We start from the raw sequence: 19,668 nt of genomic DNA, 5'->3' as shown, positions 1-19,668 counted from the left end.
AACCATTTGTATCTTTGAAGATGCAATCCTAGCATTTATGATTCTTCTTCCACTTTTAATATTTTCTCTATTGCCATGTGAGTGTAATATAATCAGATGATGGTGAATATGCAAAAGATCCCATTTCTAGACAATGCAATAAAGTTGTAGTATTTGCATAGTCATTCTGTCAAAACAAAAACATCTTTATCTTTAATAAAATTAAAAAGTTATGTTCTTGCCAATAGTAGGTAATTTACACTGATTAATTATATATAGTAGGTAATTTTATTAAAAAAAAAATCATCATATTCTTCATAATATCTCATAGAGACTTGTTTAGCAAGAAAGAAAAAGATTATTGAAAAAAAAAAATCATCCATCACCTAATTTACTCTTATTTTTATTTTTCTCTCTCAAGATGGATATATCATCATATGGATGTACACCTATACATTTTCCGTTAAAATATTACAGGTTGGAAGACAAACATATTGAAAGGTACGCTGAATATGTCATATGTTGATGCGGTGTACAATTAGTTTTATCGAATAGAACAATAATTGACCAACTCATGCAACTATACTAATTTATAAGAGCACACCTAGCTTATCTACGACCAATTAAAACTACAGAACATACCTTTTCTGAACTTTATTTATTTTAATTTGTTGGTTGACTGTGGTAATTAGAGATAGGTATGCTTTTTTCCATGCAGTAGATTATCACATACTTCAATATGACAAATACTACTATATTAGGATATAGAGAAATTAACATGATACTGTGTGCGAGAAAGTTCCTCCCAGTTTCCCAATCCATAATATATCACGTTTCATATGTTAGTTAGTGGTCTAAACTTGGAACCAAATGTACTTTTCATCTTAGTTTATTTTTATGGGGTTAGTGCTGTCACATTATTTGGTTTCAATTTCAATGCCCTAATGTTTCTTCGTTCATAAAGTAAAAGATATATTTTATATTTACTACTACTAGACTAGAGGGCGACAGCTGGGGTGGATGGGTGTTCTATACAACAATTGATGTTGTAATTTATTCATGGTTTTCAATGTTTTTATGAATGAGATGGTGATCTGATTGATATTGATTCGATAAAAGTAAAAAAAAAAAAAAGAACATAAATTGAGTTTTGATGTCTAATGTTGTTTTTTCCTTGAGTAATACCATAAACTTATTCTTACATAGAAAACATCGATTTTTATCAAGTTTTAAAATATTGATCCACCATTCCACCTTTAAGTGATACATGACACTTTATCTTACCAGAGATTGAGATGTGTATGATCTTCATAAATGAGACAATGTGATTTAATTGATGTTGATTCGATTAAACAATAGAAAATTTATTTTATTTGGTGTTTTTTTTTTTGTTACATTTTATTTGTTGTTTGTTGAATCGAGCGATGTTGAATTGACTCTCCACTACTCTTCTTCTCCAAATGACCTGTCTTTGCTTAGGACGGATAAATTAGTAGTCTTTTTTATGAGGCGCTAGCCTCTTTCCTTTTTTCTGTTTTGTTTTAGCCTTGTAACAAAAAAAAAATCAATATCGATTAATTTGATGAAATATCACATATACGTAAAAGAAAACATGTCAGCAAAATCGCATCTGAAAAAATCTTAAAGGCTGGACTAATTACACATACTTATTAGGTTACCATTTTATACGTAAAGACAAATAATACCATAAATTGCTAGTTTACAAGATACAGAAGATTTTTTTACTGACAGTTAATGAGATGAAATTTGATTGTTGTTGTTGAAACGGTTTTTTTTAACTGCAAACAACATGTTGCACTTCTCTGTCATAGAAGCCGTTTTGGTAGAGATGTGTTTGGTCACTCACAACTCACCACAAGTACAGTACAGTGCTACTTGGCTAGGGGCCTCTTTCTAGGTGATGGTTTTGTAGTAAAGGGTGGGTCCTAATAGAGTCCTCTTTGCCCATCAATCACCAATCATCAATACATGAGACGAAATTATTATATCACAAATTATTGTCCATCATAAGCAATAGTACATACTATATGCGTGTATACTGGTGAGTTGTGACTATAGTCTATAGCTAGTATAAAACATACATTTTATTTTTATCACTCAACCCTAAAACCTACCTATTCGTTGTATTGATCGATTGCATCAAAATTTTATATAAACGGTTGGTTCTTGTGTTTCAAACAATTTATTCTGTCTGGGTTATGGAAAATTATAATTCCAACAGGAAAAATGAAGATTTGAAGGCCAGTGTGAGGAAAAAGAGCAACATTTTGTCCCGTGAGAAAGTGAAAGAGGTGTCATTGTTTGTTGATGACCCTCTAGGCAAAAAGTGAACTCTCTAGGTGGAGATTTTGGTAAAAGGTGAAATGTTGGAAGACATTCATAAAATCAACCTCCCTAGAAATTTGACTAGGGAACAATGTTTTTGCAATTTTTTGCTGAAAGCTGAGAGAGTGAGGATAGGAATAGATTCTGAGATTATAACAAAGATAAAAAGTACGAGTGTATTTTGTAAATTCAGAAAGTTGAATCACTTCACAACAACAATAAAATTGCATAAATAGTCTTGATAGCAATGAATCACCAGCAGGGGTGATCGATGTACCCAAAAATTCGCCTTTTATCACAGCCATCGCCAACTAATAAAAGCGTCAGTGACATGGTCTCTTTTTTAGCGGGAAATGACACTCTTTGATGGGGATTTTGTTCCGCATCTGTCTTCTCTTCTTGAGATGGGTTGGGATCGGCATTGGGAACTTCTTCATCCTCAGTTTCTTCCATAGGTTCGACAGACCTTTTGTTTGGAATTGCGAACTGGTAGTTGGGAGCAATCAATGTGTCTTGATCGGGTGGAAGTGGAAACCCAGGCCCTGCTATAGACTTCGGCAATGGTATCTTGTTGCGATTTTGTGCTAGCTCTAGAAGCACCTGAAAAGCAATTACATTCAACATGTTTGTTATAGCTTAAAGAAAGATTTAATTGTGCTGTAGTTCCATGAATTATTTGAGGATTTTTAAATAGGTTCCTAAATTAAACATATTTGTAATTGAGTCCCTATATTTGTCAAAAATATTCAATTAGATACCTGAACTATTTTCTTAATCTAGTCCATGGACTTTTAAATAATCTTTAATCAAGTCCCTTTTAAACTTAAAATAATTTCAGTTAGATCCCTAAAAGTTTAAATAATTTGTATTAATGTCCCTGAATTCAAGGAGCTAACTACAAACTATTTTAAGGTTTAAGGACTGCTGTTAAAAAAAAAGGTTTAAGGACCAATTAAAAACTTTTCAGTTTAAGGACCTAATTACAATTACTAATAAATTTAGGCAATTGCTTGTAAAAAAAACCCAGGGATCTGATTACAATTTGTTTTAGTTTAGGGACCTATTTAAAAATTTATAAATAGTTTAGGGACCTACAAAATAATTAAACCTGAAGAAAAAGAGCATATGGTATTGGGTTACATGACACACAATGAGCAAACAAATGTTTCCTGATTGCAACTCATGAGCTGGTAACTAACAAAATGGATATCAGTAAAATGTTTATAATTTCTAGATATTTTTGATTTTAAGAGATAATTCCAGCCCAAACATGCGAATCTTAAAAAATTAATGCATGAAAATTTCTACAAGCCATTAGTGAAGAACTGCATTACCGTAAAAGTTGGAGACCAAGAAAGCTAGAGCCAACAGAAGAGAAAAGAAGATAACAAGAATAATGCACAACTTTATATGCATCATCTTAGCCAATCATGATAATTTAATGAACAAATTGTAACAACTACGCAGAACAAAGAAAATAGATGCATTTAATCCTTTGGTGGGTTTGTTGATGATTGGCGTGAAACAAAATCTAACGTTCAGGCACAAAAATTAATAAACAGTGAATTATAAAAAATATTACCTCACGAGGGGGTGGTTGAGAGAAGCTGAAGTTGACCTGGGATTGAATGGCCAGCTTAACATCATCAACATCAATTGCAGGCTTGCCAGCATGCTCTGAATACACCTGGGCATCTGTTAACACATCAACCACATAGCGATACCATAGCTCAAGGAACTTGTTTATAACACGAGGTTCATATTCTTCCACACCCATTGATTTCAACAAAGACTGCATAATCTTTGCATCCCTTGGCATATTCGAATCTTCCTCGTTATCAGCCATAGAAGTTATCCCACTGATCCCACTGCACCCATGAAAGAAAAAAAGACAAATGAGTGATTGTATTACATGGAAAAATTTCATTATAAGTTTCTAATTCAATGTTCTGTATCTGATAAATAGGACGACAAGAATTTTTTAAATGGGTGTTTAGTAAAACGGTGTTGTTTGTTTATGAAAAATTGGACATAACTAGAAGATTCTTGAAACTGGATTGAAACAGATTTATCTAGCAAATCAGAAACATGCATAAGAAAGAAAGATTGCAGAAAGTAAACAATGAAATGCAAGATTTATCAATGTTCGGAGCAGTTTGCATCCTACAACCTCGTAATGTTGTTTGTGTTTTGAAAGTTGGACATAACTAGAAGATTCTTGAAACCAGATTGAACCAGATTCTAACTAGCAAACCAGAAACATGCAGGAGAAAGAAAGATTGCAGAAAGTAAACAATGAACACACAAGATTTATCAAGTTCAGAGCAATTTGCATCCTACAACCTCATAATGTTGTTTGTGTCATAAAAAGTTGGATATAACTAGAAGATTCTTGAAACATGATTGAAACATATTCTATCTAGCAAATCAGAAACATGCAGAAGAAGGAAAGATTTCAGAAAGTAAACAATGAACACACAAGATTTATTGAAAGTTCAGAGCAATCTGCATCCTACATAATGTTTTGTGTTATAAAAAGTTGGACATAACTAGAAGATTCTTGAAAGCAGATTGAAACATATTCTATCTAGCAAATCAGAAAACATGATGAAGAAAGATTGCAGAAAGTAAACAATGAACACAAGATTTCTCGAAGTTCGTAGCAATTTCTATCTTACAACCTTGTTGAACCCGTTTCTGACATTATGATCAAGATGAATGGAGCAGCACAATTGGCACAAGACTTTCTAGGAAGGAAAATCACAATCCCCACTCACCACTCTATTTTCTCTCTTGATCAATGATTCTATGAAATATCACTCTTCTATCCTTTCACAAGGATACATCAGTTTATATACTACCCATATTACAAAGTAGTTACAAAGTTAGTTATAACAAATCACACTAACTAACTTGACCAACAAACTAATCAAACCCAACTAATTAACTAATCCAGGAGAACAAGGAGACTGGAAATGAAAACCATGATATTCAATTAGGATTAGAAAAAAAAAATCATAGTTTTTCAAGTTGCTGGAATCTATTAAGGGTCTTTTGTATTGACTTATTTGAGTTTATCTACTTGCATAAGCACTTGTGAGACTATTTGTGTGAGTTTATGAAAACAATTTATGACACGTTCATAAGTTTTTCATGACATTTATAAAAACAACTTGTAGTTTATATAAAAACAGTTTGATTTTATTTTATCTTTTGTTATAAAAATAGCTTAGACATAAGCATTTATCATATAAGTGCTTAATGGAGTTGTTTATCCGATACCAAACAGGACCTAAATGGTTCTCCGATTGCATTTTCTAATGCTAAAGAAGCAAAACAACAACAGCCTTTTCACACTAGATGGGATTCACTACGTGAACCAAATAACACCATGTAATAATGTCTTGCGCCATGAATTATGTCTAATGATATAGGGCCTTGGATTGGCTTATTTGAGCTTATCTATTGGCGTAAGCCTTTTTGAGACTGTTTCGGAAATTCCTGTACTATTTGGTATCAATCGTGGCGAAAACCTTTTGGCATTTGCTTTTCCGATGTACTTAATTGCGTAGTTTTCTACTTTAATTTTACATTTATAACTGTTTTCTGGCTTTATTGGAGTTTTTTGAAAAAAGAGTGTAAAACAGAGAACAGAGGAAGCAAAAAGAGAAAAGGATTAGAGGAATGGAGGGAGATAGATGGAATAGGAACATAACCTGAACAGAGGAAGATGGTGGCGGCGGCCGATGCAGTGAGAAGTGAGAAAGGATGTTATGGTTTTGCAATGGAAGTGAGAAAGAGTTGGCAGATCGCGTGTAAGAAGAGGAAAATGTTAAGGCTAATTTGAAATCCCCAAAATGCCTTCAAAACAGTTTTGAAAGTAGGGTCAATTTGGGATTTATGTGTTAAAATACAATAGTGGATCCGAATCCGCTACCCGCCTACACGCGAACTGCTATAGCTGCTGGAGCAGTCGCTAACCTGAGTTGCTCGGCCCGGCTCCTACCATTACTTGCCACTCGGCTACACCACTATATCGTGCTATTGACTACTCTGGCCATAATATACAATTTAAATAGAGACAACTCTTAATGGTTTAGCCTATGGTAGTGTTACTGATTTATATCCAATGTACAGTAGTTTTACCGGTGTTCCTAATTCATTACCAAAATCACCCAAGACAAAAACTAAACTATCTCTTCAAACAATGAGAGCTGCTCGATCATCAACGACTCATTAATGACCTCAGATTTGTTAAATAACAGCGCTATAGCGCAGCAAAATTCGAACAAGATGCTATTGCTTTGTGATACGTTTATTAAGTATTTTTATTTATTTTACAATGACAAATGTTAGCATGTTAATTGTTATGTTAGTTTTTCTTTTTGAATTTGAATCCTGAACCTTAAACTCCTTAACCTTAGGTCAACCAAGTTGAGCTACCCAACACCCACAGCTCAGTATAAAATGTAGTAAAATAGTGGCGCCCTAGTAATAATACTGCGTAACTGAATTTGAACAAATCGCTGTTTTCTACAACCCACAATTAACAGCTTGTTTTCAATACCTTTTCTTCTAACTGAATTTTAAAACCATAATGATAATAATGTATTTAAAATAGAAAGCAGAACAACACAATCAAAAAACAGGAGGAATTAAGTAAGAAGATTAAGAGGGTACCCGTGGTTGAAGCTTGTGTCGAAGTGAATTGTTACTTCCAAGGTCTAAAAGGGCAAGTTGTTGATGGGGCAAGAGGTAAGGAAATTATGATTTGAGAAGAAGAGAAAGACGATGAGAACTAGTCTGGACAAGAGGTAAAGGAGATTATGAAATTGACTCGCCGGAATCACTTCGATGTTAAATGTTTCGGTGGTGGTGGAGGGCTTTTCGTCGGAGTGAGTGAGTGACTCGACTCGGTTGGAGAAAGCAACGTAATTGGGCTTCGGTTTTCAGTGCCCAACCCATTATATGAATTAAAGGAAGAGGATTGCTAATTACACCACCTATTTGGTTTATATACTCCTTCAAAAAGTTTTTGAATTTTTCTAGTCACACCCGTGTAATTCAGGTAACACCCAAATTAACTAAATTTTCTAGCTCAAAGAAAGAAACATGAAAAAATCAGAATTTCCTTTATGTTCACCTAATCTGAGTTCACGTGTTCTACGTGAGAGAGACTAGTTCACGCTTACCTCTTCACCCACAAAACCCACGATGTAGAAATTGGAAAACGCAGGAACATGCATACAATATTGAAAGCATAAATCAAACGCAAAACCCACAACAATGGCATGAATTGAAATGAGGGAAAAAAAAAAAACAAATCAAAACACAATTTTCTAATCTTGGTTGTTTCAAAATTGCTTCGAGAAGAACCTGTTTTGGTTTAGGAGAGAACGATAGCAAAGATTTTGGGTGAAATGAGAATTAAATTTTATTTAAGGGTGTTATTGTCATTTATGGGTGTAACCAGAGTTATAACGGGTGTGACTAGAAACATTTAAAGTTTTTTCAAGTGAAACCTAATTTAAAGAGAGTAATAAATAGTACTTAAAAAAATAAAAAATTCCTTAAAAAAAAAAAATATCTAGAAATGAATGAAAAGGAGGGAAAGTGAAATAACAGAAGAGAACGCATGGATAGATAGAGTTGAGATTCTCATCATCTCATCTGAGAACAGTGGAAATTACGTGCACTCTAACCGTTCTTCTCTTTGTCCACTTCTTCGTAGTTTCCAGAACTTAACGGTATGAGTATGATAGAGAGCGCGTAAGACCCACTCGCCACTACCATGACGGTAGTTTCGCTCTTCCTAACTGCCACTAAACTCGCCGGAGCATTAGTCACTCTCACCCTCGCCGCCAATGCCTTCTCCTTCTCTCGTTTTCGCAACAAAAATCTTCGCCGTTTCAATTCCCCCATCGATGAATCCTCCGATACTCTCGCCGATTTCAACATTACCGGTAATAATCTCTATTATTATTGATTAATTGGTTTGCGAATTGCAATTAACTTCAGTTATGTTATTTCTTTGCAAACATGCATTCATGCATGCTGATAAGGTCAATAAAATAGATTAAGGCTCTCTTTATTTACACAACTAAATTAAGTGTTCATTAGCATAAACGCTTATCATATAATGTCATCTTCATCTTTGGATAAATAACTTAATTTGCAACTTACATCATAAGAAGTGCTTATCATATAAGCGCTTATGGATAAGCTATTTTTATAACACAACATAAAATTAAGTCATTGTTTTTGTATAATAAATAACTTGTTTTCATAAGCTATCCTGGAGAGCTTATGAAAATGAGTTGAAAACAGGGTATGAACATGTCATGAACTGTTTTCATAAGTTCTCTCAAACAGTCTAACAAGTGCTTATACAAGAATAGCCTCAAATAAGTCAATCCAAACAGGTCGTAAGTGTTTATATATTAACAATCTTCCAGAGCTCATGGAAATGAGCTGAAAACATGTCCATACATTGTTGTCATAAGTTCTCCTACACAATTTCACAAATGCTTATGTGAGTATGTAAGTTCAAATGAGCCAATATAAACATGGCTTATTTATTTACTTTTGCAGAAGAAGAAAATGGGTTTTTCTTTGGTCTAGCGACAGCACCGGCGCATGTTGAAGACAGGCTTGATGATGCTTGGATTCAGTTTGCTGAACAAGAGAGTGTTGCCGGTGCTGAGCAGAAAGTAGATGCTTTGATGGGCTCTGCCACTGCTGATGGTGGGTCTCAACAAGCCGTATCATCTGCACAACGAGGGCTTAAGGGTAACAAAAAGTCTCTTAAGGTAGCTATGGAGGCCATGATCAGAGGATTTGAGAAGTACATGGAAGTAGATGGACAGGAAGGAGAAGAAGAAGAAGAACACATTCCTAATGTAACTGCTTGGCATAATGTTCCACACCCGTAAGCTCTCACTTGCTTTTTGTTTTTTAATGTCATTTGCAGTCAACATTGGATTTTGAAGTGAAAGGGCAGGTTTTCATTGTAAGCTAATATTGTTGTCAAGGATTGCATTGCATTTCTGTATATTTCTTTGTATGTCAAGACTTTACAGAAGATTCTAGCCATACAAGATATGGTAGTTACAAATAAATGGTATCCTCCTAATACAATCAATCAGAATCAATGAATTTGTAACAAATCAAGGCTGAAGATATTGTAACATCCCCCCCTTAAACTCAAGTCACTGTGGAGTAAACCAACTTGATTATGGAAACCAAAGTCTACAAATGTTTAGGTGTATGAGGATGCCTATAGAGAGAAGGCAATGGACACCATAAGTCAATTTATTTATCGCAATGAAGCTTAGTATGAGATGACTAGGAAAATCACAGTTAAACAAGTACCTAGCATATCCAAAACATTTCATGATAATTCCTTATTTATTTATTTTTTGATAAAAATTATATAGCTTTCTTAAACTGAAAATGGAAAAGTTACTCTTCGTCACAGGTTACCGCGTCCTCTGTGTGTGTGTGTGTGTCTGTGTGTCTGTTAAATTGTAATATTGTTGTTCAGTAGAATTTAAAGTTAATGCCTGATTTTCAGGGAGGAGAGATTAAGGTTTTGGTCTGATCCTGATACAGAACTAAAATTGGCCAAGGATACTGGTGTTACTGTTTTTCGTATGGGAATTGACTGGTCAAGAGTCATGCCTCATGAGCCAGTAAACAGCCTTAAAGAATCTGTAAGTCAAATTCTGACCTTTCTGTATGATGATTAGTTATATTGGTGCTCATAGTTTAGCATATATTAGTGGATGGAGCTCATGAATACGTTTCTCAATTTCCAAAGTTTTATCTCAAACTTTACTGACCATTGATCAATGCATCTGGCAAAAGAGATTTACTTATGTAAGCAATTCACTTGGCGTTCTTTTTTAGGTCAACTATGCTGCATTGGAGCGCTATAAGTGGATTATCAATAGGGTTCGATCATATGGAATGAAGGTGATGCTTACTCTTTTTCATCACTCACTTCCACCCTGGGCCGGTGATTATGGAGGTTGGAAGCTGGAAAAGACAGTGGATTATTTCATGGATTTTACCAGGTAGTTTTTCCTTTAGTGGCATTTGTTTGTATGCCATCGAACTCTGCCTGCTGAGGATGACTCAATTTTCATCTCAGACTGACTGCTAGTCTGTACTAGTTTTATTGAGTCGACTAATCCTATGTAGCATATTTGCGAATCTCTCTTGAAACCTGTATCATCATGTTATCTAGTTTTATGGAGTTACTAATCTAATGTAGCATGCTTGTGATTTCTCTCACATATTTCTCAATCAATGCAGGCTTGTTGTTGACAGTGTATCAGATTTAGTAGACTATTGGGTAACATTTAACGAGCCCCATGTCTTCTGTATGCTTACTTATTGTTCTGGAACCTGGCCTGGTGGACATCCTGATATGCTAGAGGCTGCTACTTCCGCACTTCCTACAGGTGTTTTCCAGCAGGCCATGCATTGGATATCTGTTGCACACTCAAAGGCATATGATTACATCCACGAACTCAGGTGAATATTTGTCAGAGGTTTCAGAAGCAAGTTTCAGCCATATCATTCTAGTGCAACTAGATTTTTTCCGCCTTCCCACCCTTTCTCATTTAGCAGTCTGAACATTTGAAGCTGACTGCGTTACTTGGTTACTTTTCTAATTTTACAATTGTACTTCTCTGAACAATATTAACATTTTGCAGTAACTCATCAAATCAAATAGTTGGTGTTGCACATCATGTGTCGTTTATGCGACCCTATGGTCTGTTTGATATTGCTGCTGTTTCACTGGCTAATTCATTGAGTCTCTTCCCATTCATCGATGAAATATCCAAAAAGATGGACTTTATAGGCGTTAACTATTATGGCCAGGTTTGATTTTTCGATCCTAACAATGCATTCTGTACGATACCAGACATGTACTCACGCGACGATTCTAACATGTACATCAGGAAGCGGTTTCGGGTGCTGGCCTGAAGCTGGTGGAAAATGATGAGTACAGTGAATCTGGACGTGGAGTATATCCTGATGGCTTATATCGCATGTTACTCCAGTTCCATGAAAGATACAAGCATCTAAATGTCCCCTTCATTATTGCTGAAAATGGAATTGCAGATGAGACTGATTTGATCCGTCGACCATATCTCTTGGAGCATTTACTTGCTGTTTATGCAGCTATGATCGAGGTTTTTACTCTAGAATTTTCAGTTTTCAAAATTGAAGTACTCTTTCATAAACACTAATTGCAGCTTATACCTTCTTGTAATTGTTCTACAGGGTGTGCCTGTGCTTGGTTACCTCTTCTGGACTATTTCTGATAACTGGGAGTGGGCTGATGGATATGGTCCCAAGTTTGGACTTGTCGCAGTTGACCGAGCAAATAATCTTGCACGGATTCCTCGCCCTTCTTACCATCTGTTTTCTAAAGTTTGTATTTGCTGTCTTCATTTGTTTCTCTATAATATTTGCTTTGTAATTTTGGGTGACATTTTTAATGGTCTCTTGATTGCAGGTTGTAAGTACCGGTAAAGTTACACGTGATGATCGTGATAAAGCTTGGAATGAACTTCAAAGAGCCGCTAAAGAGAAGAAAACAAGACCATTTTATCGGGCTGTGGACAAAAATGGTTTAATGTTAGCAGGTAATAATGATATACTCTTTTACTTGAGAGTTCAGACAAAAATGCGTTTCTATTGATTTGTGGGGAGTAACTTAGTTATCCTCTATGCTTGATATGAGCATAAAGCTTTAAATATTGCTCCTACCGTCGATAGAATTAATGCTTTAGCTACCATATGCCAACATATTACTAGATAAACCGATAGTTACTACCTTTGACAGCAGTTGCATAATGAGCTTTGTTTTAGTCAAGACCGAACCAATTATAAATAGAATGGATTATACACCAACCTTAATTATATAAGTTGCAGGTAAGGTTCAGGGCAATTAGAATAAGAAGTCAGAGAGTGTGCAACTAATACAGGCTTGATTGTTTGGAGATGAACTTTGAAAATCAATGGTTGCATAAAATTGTGAAAACTGAACGTGCTTTGCTTTAGAAGCAAAATAGTATTCCCTCCACCAAATTTGTCTTAGCGCAGGTTTGGTACTGCGTTACGAGGGCAGTGAACATGTTGTGCTGTGGATCAACTCTTGAACATATAACTTCCAAAGAATTGTGTGAAACTGAATTTTCTGTTTAACAAACTCCCACTTAGCCTACAAAATTAGAATATTTCTCTAGCTTTTACAGAACTTACCAATCAAACTCCAATAGGCAAATGTATGAACATGAATACTATATTTTTCTTAGGGTGGTTATATATCTGGATAAATGTATGACAAGTCTCCTGGCTTGTGGTTACAGGTGGACTTGATGAACCCATACAGCGACCTTATATAGAAAGAGATTGGCGGTTTGGTCATTATGAGATGGATGACCTCCAGGATTACTTAAGCCAATTCTCAAGATTCATTATTCAACGATTCTCCCTAAAAAGGAAAAAGAAATCTCAAAAGGAGCAATTAGTTTTGCACTCGCTTTGAACTTAGCCATTGATAACTTATCAAATCTCATCGATCCTGTTACTACTCAAAGTAATACATATACATGCTTCAAAGTGCGCAGCCAAATGACTCAGCGTTCTAGTATATGCTACCCTCACAGGAGAATGATCAACTCGATGGAATTTTACATATGGATCCTCAGCAATGGATTTAGGTGCAGTCCGCTACAGAGATTCATTTTGGAGAATTTTTTGCTTATTGAAAATGGAAGAGAATTGCATTCGGGACTGCATTATATATCAAGGTTGTATAGTTTGTCTTTCAGCTTTGCTGCATTGTTCAGATATATTATATTGTATAATGCAGATGAGTCTTGGTAATTTTCAAGATGCTTTTAGTTGTCTATTACTCTATTCATCTGCTATGTTCGCGTTCATGCCTGTATTAATAATATGCCAAAAGGACTGATTACTTGTTTCAAGGTGTATAGTTTATCTGATCCAATTAACAGCAATACTTTTATTAAAAATGTAACTGAATTAAAATAGATTTTCCAATGAGTCCGAATTGAAGATGGAAAGTTATTACTTCATTTAAAAATAAACTTCCTTTGAACAGAGAAATGCTTGAACAAACAAACAAACTCATAATCTTTTTACAGTAAATAATTATACAAATTTTTATGTCACCTGGTAATGTGTTTCTTTTCTTATTGGTGTTGGTGTATTATAATTTCTACACATTACCCAACTCCAATATTGACCTCCTAATCGAAAATTTTGTCCTTTATGGATGAATTCAGTAAGAAACAAAAGTGAATAATTCAAAAGAGGTACAAGTGGATTTTAATTTGTAATAAATATAGAAAGACTGATGTCGACTGCGATAAAGAAAAGTGACATGCACAGTGCTAATGCACTACACCATCTGTAGTGACTATTGTGGTCCAACAAGTTGTCTTACCTGATGGGCTAAAGTTTTTGTGTGATGATTGGGTAAGGCACACTCCAACAAAGTGTACAATTTTATTTGTTAACAACTTTGCTTACTGCATTTTTTAATGTATAGACTGAAATGATTTTGGTGGAAAACTCATTTTCTGACATGAGAATCCTAAGTGATCTCACCCACTCTCTTATTAGCACTATAAAAGTCGCCAATACATTTACATTGGCTTTGGATCCAAATTATTTCATTTTAGTTAGAAAAATGGATGTTTTTCTGTCTGTCCTCCAATTCCTATGTTTCTTTCTTTTAACTATTACCACTTCCTCATTGTTCATTAAAGCATCTGAAATAAATGTTGAAAGCTATGAATCTGATAGAATAATTGATCTACCAGGACAACCTTCAACACCACCAATTTCACACTTTTCAGGTTACATCAATGTCAATGAAGATCATGGGAGGGCTCTTTTCTATTGGTTCTTTGAAGCTCAATCTCAACCCTCCAATAAACCTCTCCTTCTCTGGCTCAATGGAGGTCTTTCATCATTTCATTTTTGTAACTAATTATTATTATTATTAGTAGTAGTAGTAGTACTACTACTACTATAGTTTCTATGTATATGGTTATAGAGTTCTAGTCATATTTATTTAGTGATGCTACTTTTCATTTTTGTCATTTTGCCTTTGAGTCAGGACCTGGATGCTCCTCAATTGGAGGTGGTGCTGTTGTTGAGATAGGACCTCTTTTAGTCAACAAAAATGGTGAAGGACTAAAATTTAACCCATACTCTTGGAGTCAAGGTTTATATTTTCTTTTCATCTTTGGACAATGAAGTATATAATATATGTTTGTTTGATATATATGACTATCTAAGTTAGTATACTATTATTGATGTGCCAATAAATGTTGCAAACATAACAAAGAGAATAATCCTAATCTGCTTTATTGTAATTTTTTCAACCTATGCAGAAGCAAATCTGTTATTTGTGGAGTCACCCATTGGAGTTGGTTTTTCTTACACCAATACCTCTTCTGATCTCACCATTTTAGAGGATCATTTTGTGGGTGAGTTTCCTTTGCAGAAGATAAGATAATTTAATTTTGTTGATTTTGTTAAAGTCACCATATTTAATTACAAACTGCATGAATCAGCCGAGGATTCTTACAATTTCTTGGTAAATTGGCTACAAAGATTTCCACAGTTTAAATCCAGGGACTTTTTCTTAGCAGGAGAAAGCTATGCTGGTCAGTGTTTATTTTTGGGTTAAATATTGTTGTAGTCTCTAATAGAAAATATAATTTTTATTTTATTTTAGTGCATATAACTGTTTTAGTTAAACTTAAGAAACTTCCACGGTACACTCACAAAATAAGATGTATCGGTACTCCTGTTTTTTAATTTTATAAATGAACGATCATTTTTTATGTAGTAAATAGCTATTTGCCAATATTTATATTTTATAGAACAACATTTCATAAGAAAAAACATCATTTAATTGTTTATAAGAATCATAGTAACTTTTATTACATAAAAAATAATGAATGTTCTCAATTATGAGAGATAAAAATCTAAAAAAATAAAAAATTATTTCGTTGACACTTTTGATGAATAAGATTTAGTTATTATAATTATAAATGATAAAAAAATAATATTTTTTTTCTTCAAAAAACAACTCATTTAACTATGAATTTCAAAAGTGAGTGTACCGATACACTCAAATATAGTGGATGTACCATAGAATTTGCCTAAACTTAATCCTCACCATTTCATAAAAATCAATATTTTTAGTTCCCATCTTTTATAATAACAGTGATTTTTGTCCTTTGTTAGGACAGCAAACACTCGATTTTATAAAAGGTAAAAATTAGAAATGGTCAAAAAAAATTTAGGAACTAAACTTGAAAGATCTCAAATTTTATACTACTAAAAACATATTTAATTTTTATTTTAACCTTTTAGTTATAAGTATTTTGAATAAACATATATTTATAACCAAATTTTCATTATCACTATTTTTCAGGTCACTATATCCCTCAGCTTGCAGAGTTAATCTTTGACAGAAACAAAGATAGAAGCAAAAATCCATTTATTAATCTTAAAGGTTTTATTGTAAGTAAATCGTGCTTAACAAAAAAAAAAAGAAGGAATAATTAAATTAAGGAGAATAAGGGCATGCTTAAAATTAAGTGAAGAAGGAAAACGCTATACTTCTCGACAAAGAAGCTCACAAGGCTATGACGATAGTTTAAAGTAACTTTGTCGGCCACCTCTTCTATTTTCCATCAACCCATGTTTTGCTATATATAAAGAACCAAAATCAACTACTGGAAATAGCATCACTGATAAGTTAATGTAATTTAATCCCGGAATTCACGTCAATCAAGATTATGTAACTAAAATACACTGTTTGTGAATGTAAAAGTCACATTATTTTTATAATATGCATCCCCTAAGTAATTTCATTGGCTAAATGAACTATATATGTATACATTTTCAGGTAGGGAATCCAGAAACTGATGATTACTATGATTATAAAGGCATTGTAGAATATGCATGGAGTCATGCAGTAATATCAGATGAGCAATATGAGAAAGCAAAACAAGTTTGTGATTTTAAACAATTTCGATGGTCTAATGAGTGCTTTCAGGCCATGGACCAACTCTTCCATGATTATTCAGAAATTGACATATTCAACATTTATGCCCCTGCATGTCGTTTAAATAGTACATCCACAGAAACCAAAAATGGCCCTGAATCACTTAAAAAGGTAAATATATTAATGTCACAAATCAATAGATTATAAATGATAGAGGGTTAATATATGCATGCAGTTGCCAGTTTGAATATTGATCAAAAAGTAGTTTAATTTTGGGTCTTGCAGGTGAAAAATGGTTATAGAATGAAGAGGATGAGAAGTTTTGGGGGCTATGACCCTTGTTATTCCATATATGCAGAAGAATTTTTTAATAGGGTAGATGTTCAGTTATCTATTCATGCAAACAATAAAAGAGGAAACAGTAAAATAGAATGGAAGGGTTGCAAGTAAGCACTACAATTTGATTGATTCCTTAATTCATCATTTTATTTTATCCTATATATAGAATATTGAATATTAATTTTCACCTGTGTTTTTCAGTATTTCCATATTCAATACTTACGACATCTCTGTTTTTTCGGTCCTACCCATCTACACTAAACTCATCAAGGGTGGCCTTAAGATATGGATTTACAGGTATCTCTTGGTTACACTCTCAACTTTACTTTTTATATGAATGTCATTTTATAAAAATAAAATAAAATCGATTGTCTTTTTTGAAGGAAAATAAAATCGATTGTCGTTTGGTGTTTTCAAGTTAAGATTTCTTTATTTATTTTAACTTTATCCTCAATATAGTACTGCGTACATTACTTTTAATTCATTATTATACTCATCACTACGAAATTTGTGATAATGATTTTTTTTTTGGTGGTTGGGATTTGAAATCGGATTTTATCAACTGAGCTAAGTTCACGAGGACATTTGTGACAATGATTAACGACACTCCTAAAGTTAACAAGGATAATTTTATAAACTTGATAAAAAAAGAGGATAATTTTGTAACACTTTACACTCATTCATTTACTACGAAATTTGTAAAACTTACGTTAAAGTGACACTCATCCTGAACACCTATTTAATAATATAAACGTTTGTTACAATGTAAACTTATTATAAATTGCCATGTCATTAAAAGTGTTCATAATAAGATTTTTTTATAAATCATAATATGATTTCTAATGAAAACATATCTACATGTGTACAACAAATATAAACTAAAAAAAGAAGCACTACATAGCCACCGGACAAGTATTGTGCAAATTAGAGAAGTGCTACTATCACTCTATTATTATATAAAATAAAAAAATTATGCGAGTGTCATCATTACATGGATCCCAATTATGGACCCCAAATGTATTTTTTAAACAAAGTGTAAATGCCATATATGACTTTATGGTTACATACTTTTTAATTTAATAGATGTGGTCGCTCCATAAAACTGTTAGATTTCGGTGGAAGGGTCATTCACTCTTTTTTTTTTTTTTTTTTGAAGGAAGGGCATTCACTCTTTGATTGTTCGATCTTTTTGTTTCTTTCTAACTTCTAATAGAATTTTCTCTTTCCAAAATAAACTTTTTGATTGATGTGTGAAGCATTGTTATTTAATTTTTTTTCTTCAAGCAGATTAGTGGTTAAAGCTCACACAATTTAATTGTGGAGAAGTGGGGTGTCCGGGTTCAAACACTGGTCCCTAGATATAATATGTAATATCTCTACCAATTGGGTTAAACTCACGAGAATTATTATTAAATTAAATTGAATTAATAAAATGTAACCCTCTATTTCGTCCATCCATGTATTATTTTATGGCATTTTACAATATCAATATACCAATTATATATATATATATATTCTTTCTATTGTACTATTTACTATTTATTACTCTCATTTTTTTTATTATTTTAGTATATCTTTCTCATGTTATTAATGAGTGACAATTCAGTAAAATCGTCCATAATTTCTTGTTTCAATACAAAATTAATTTTTTTTTTTTAATATATGTAAAAATGTCAAAACTACTTATATGATGTATAAGTTTGTAATTTATTTTATGTACAGTGGAGATGCAGATGGCAGATTACCCGTGATAGGGACACGATATTGTGTTGAGGCTTTAGGACTACCTCTAAAGTCTACTTGGAGGATTTGGTACCAACATAATCAGGTCCACTAATTCACTTTTACGTTCTAGTTTTTTTTCTTCTTCATTTTAATGGTTATTTTGACATATATAGAAAATTACAAGAAAGATAAGCGGGTAACAAATTGTGGGTGCGTTTGGTTTGCAAAATAGTAAATACTGGACGGCACAGTATAATGCAGAACAGCACAACACAAGGCATAACAGCACAGAACAAATTTTTATGATATTAAATAATTTATTGCGGGACGAAATGCTATTTTGGTATTTTAGACAACTTGTACGTGAGACAAAAAGTTGTGCTGTGGTTTGGTGATAGACAAAAATTTCAGTTTTTGTCATGTCCCTTGCCTCCAGTTTGTTCTGTCCCTGAAACAGTTTTACAAATCAAACACTGGACAACTGAAGTTGTTCTGTCTTGTCCTTCATTTTTTAACAAATCAAACGCACCCTTCTAACCCTTATTTTTTAATTTATTGTTCTAGCTTGAATTACTTTTCAATTTAATATTAGAAATTCTTTTCTTAATTTTTTACAAAAGAAAATCTACCTTTTATATATATGTAAATGTATTGAGTTATGTTAGAGAATGAGGAAAACAATGGAAATGAAAATGGAATGCAGGTTGGAGGAAGGATAGTGGAGTATGAAGGATTGACATATGTGACAGTGAGAGGAGCTGGTCACTTAGTGCCTCTCAACAAACCAACTGAGGCTCTCTCTCTTATTCATTCTTTCCTAACTGGAGATCATCTCCCTACTACTACTAATACACCTCCATGATCATCAATTCTCTGCATTTTTAGACTCATCACAAGTTACCGATTTATTAAATCATATGAATATATAATATGAATGTAACCCTGCTGGTGTATCAATATTATTCAATAAATGAAAAAGCAATCCATGAAATCTGCATGTTTGTGTCTTAATGAAAAGCATCAAGCATTACACATTCTTTGTAAAAAAAAAGCATTATATATATACTACGTCACACAAATGTAGTGACCCATAAGTTAGTAAGGGTGGCTAAATTCATGTATAATCCTCAAGTTTTTTAAGTTGTCTTCTTGTATTCTTCATGCATGCAATTGAAAATGATATAAGTTTGCTTTCTTGAAAAAAATGT

The 19,668-nt window shown here is 33.3% G+C and overlaps 3 protein-coding genes across 3 annotated transcripts; 2 read left to right on the top strand and 1 right to left on the bottom strand.

Annotated features, from left to right (window-relative positions):
- Window positions 1-2,451: 2,451 nt before the first annotated feature.
- Window positions 2,452-7,808, bottom strand: LOC25494130 (transcription initiation factor TFIID subunit 9). The gene is made up of 3 exons (XM_013602875.3): window positions 7,702-7,808; window positions 3,908-4,193; window positions 2,452-2,925 (listed from the first exon to the last, which is right to left on the bottom strand). Exons 2-3 carry the CDS (start codon window positions 4,169-4,171, stop codon window positions 2,578-2,580), a joined length of 612 nt encoding a protein of 203 aa, XP_013458329.2. The 5' UTR covers window positions 4,172-4,193; window positions 7,702-7,808; the 3' UTR covers window positions 2,452-2,577.
- Window positions 7,809-7,919: 111 nt separating this feature from the next.
- LOC25494128 (beta-glucosidase-like SFR2, chloroplastic) lies at window positions 7,920-13,354 on the top strand. Its single transcript, XM_013602873.3, has 10 exons — window positions 7,920-8,288; window positions 8,917-9,253; window positions 9,899-10,037; window positions 10,234-10,400; window positions 10,642-10,863; window positions 11,046-11,214; window positions 11,295-11,528; window positions 11,620-11,769; window positions 11,855-11,984; window positions 12,711-13,354. Exons 1-10 carry the CDS (start codon window positions 8,117-8,119, stop codon window positions 12,887-12,889), a joined length of 1,899 nt encoding a protein of 632 aa, XP_013458327.1. The 5' UTR covers window positions 7,920-8,116; the 3' UTR covers window positions 12,890-13,354.
- A 529-nt stretch (window positions 13,355-13,883) lies between these two features.
- Window positions 13,884-19,455, top strand: LOC25494126 (serine carboxypeptidase-like 33). Its single transcript, XM_013602871.3, has 10 exons — window positions 13,884-14,333; window positions 14,492-14,599; window positions 14,769-14,864; window positions 14,952-15,044; window positions 15,821-15,909; window positions 16,298-16,567; window positions 16,682-16,842; window positions 16,937-17,032; window positions 18,458-18,563; window positions 19,164-19,455. The coding sequence occupies exons 1-10, from the start codon at window positions 13,925-13,927 to the stop codon at window positions 19,320-19,322; spliced, it is 1,587 nt and encodes a 528-aa protein (XP_013458325.2). The 5' UTR covers window positions 13,884-13,924; the 3' UTR covers window positions 19,323-19,455.
- Window positions 19,456-19,668: the final 213 nt, after the last annotated feature.

Source organism: Medicago truncatula, chromosome 4 (genome assembly GCF_003473485.1).
Source record: "Medicago truncatula cultivar Jemalong A17 chromosome 4, MtrunA17r5.0-ANR, whole genome shotgun sequence".
NCBI lineage: Eukaryota > Viridiplantae > Streptophyta > Magnoliopsida > Fabales > Fabaceae > Medicago > Medicago truncatula.
The sequence above is the reverse complement of the archived record's forward strand: the minus strand, read 5'-3'. Positions and strand labels throughout refer to the sequence as shown.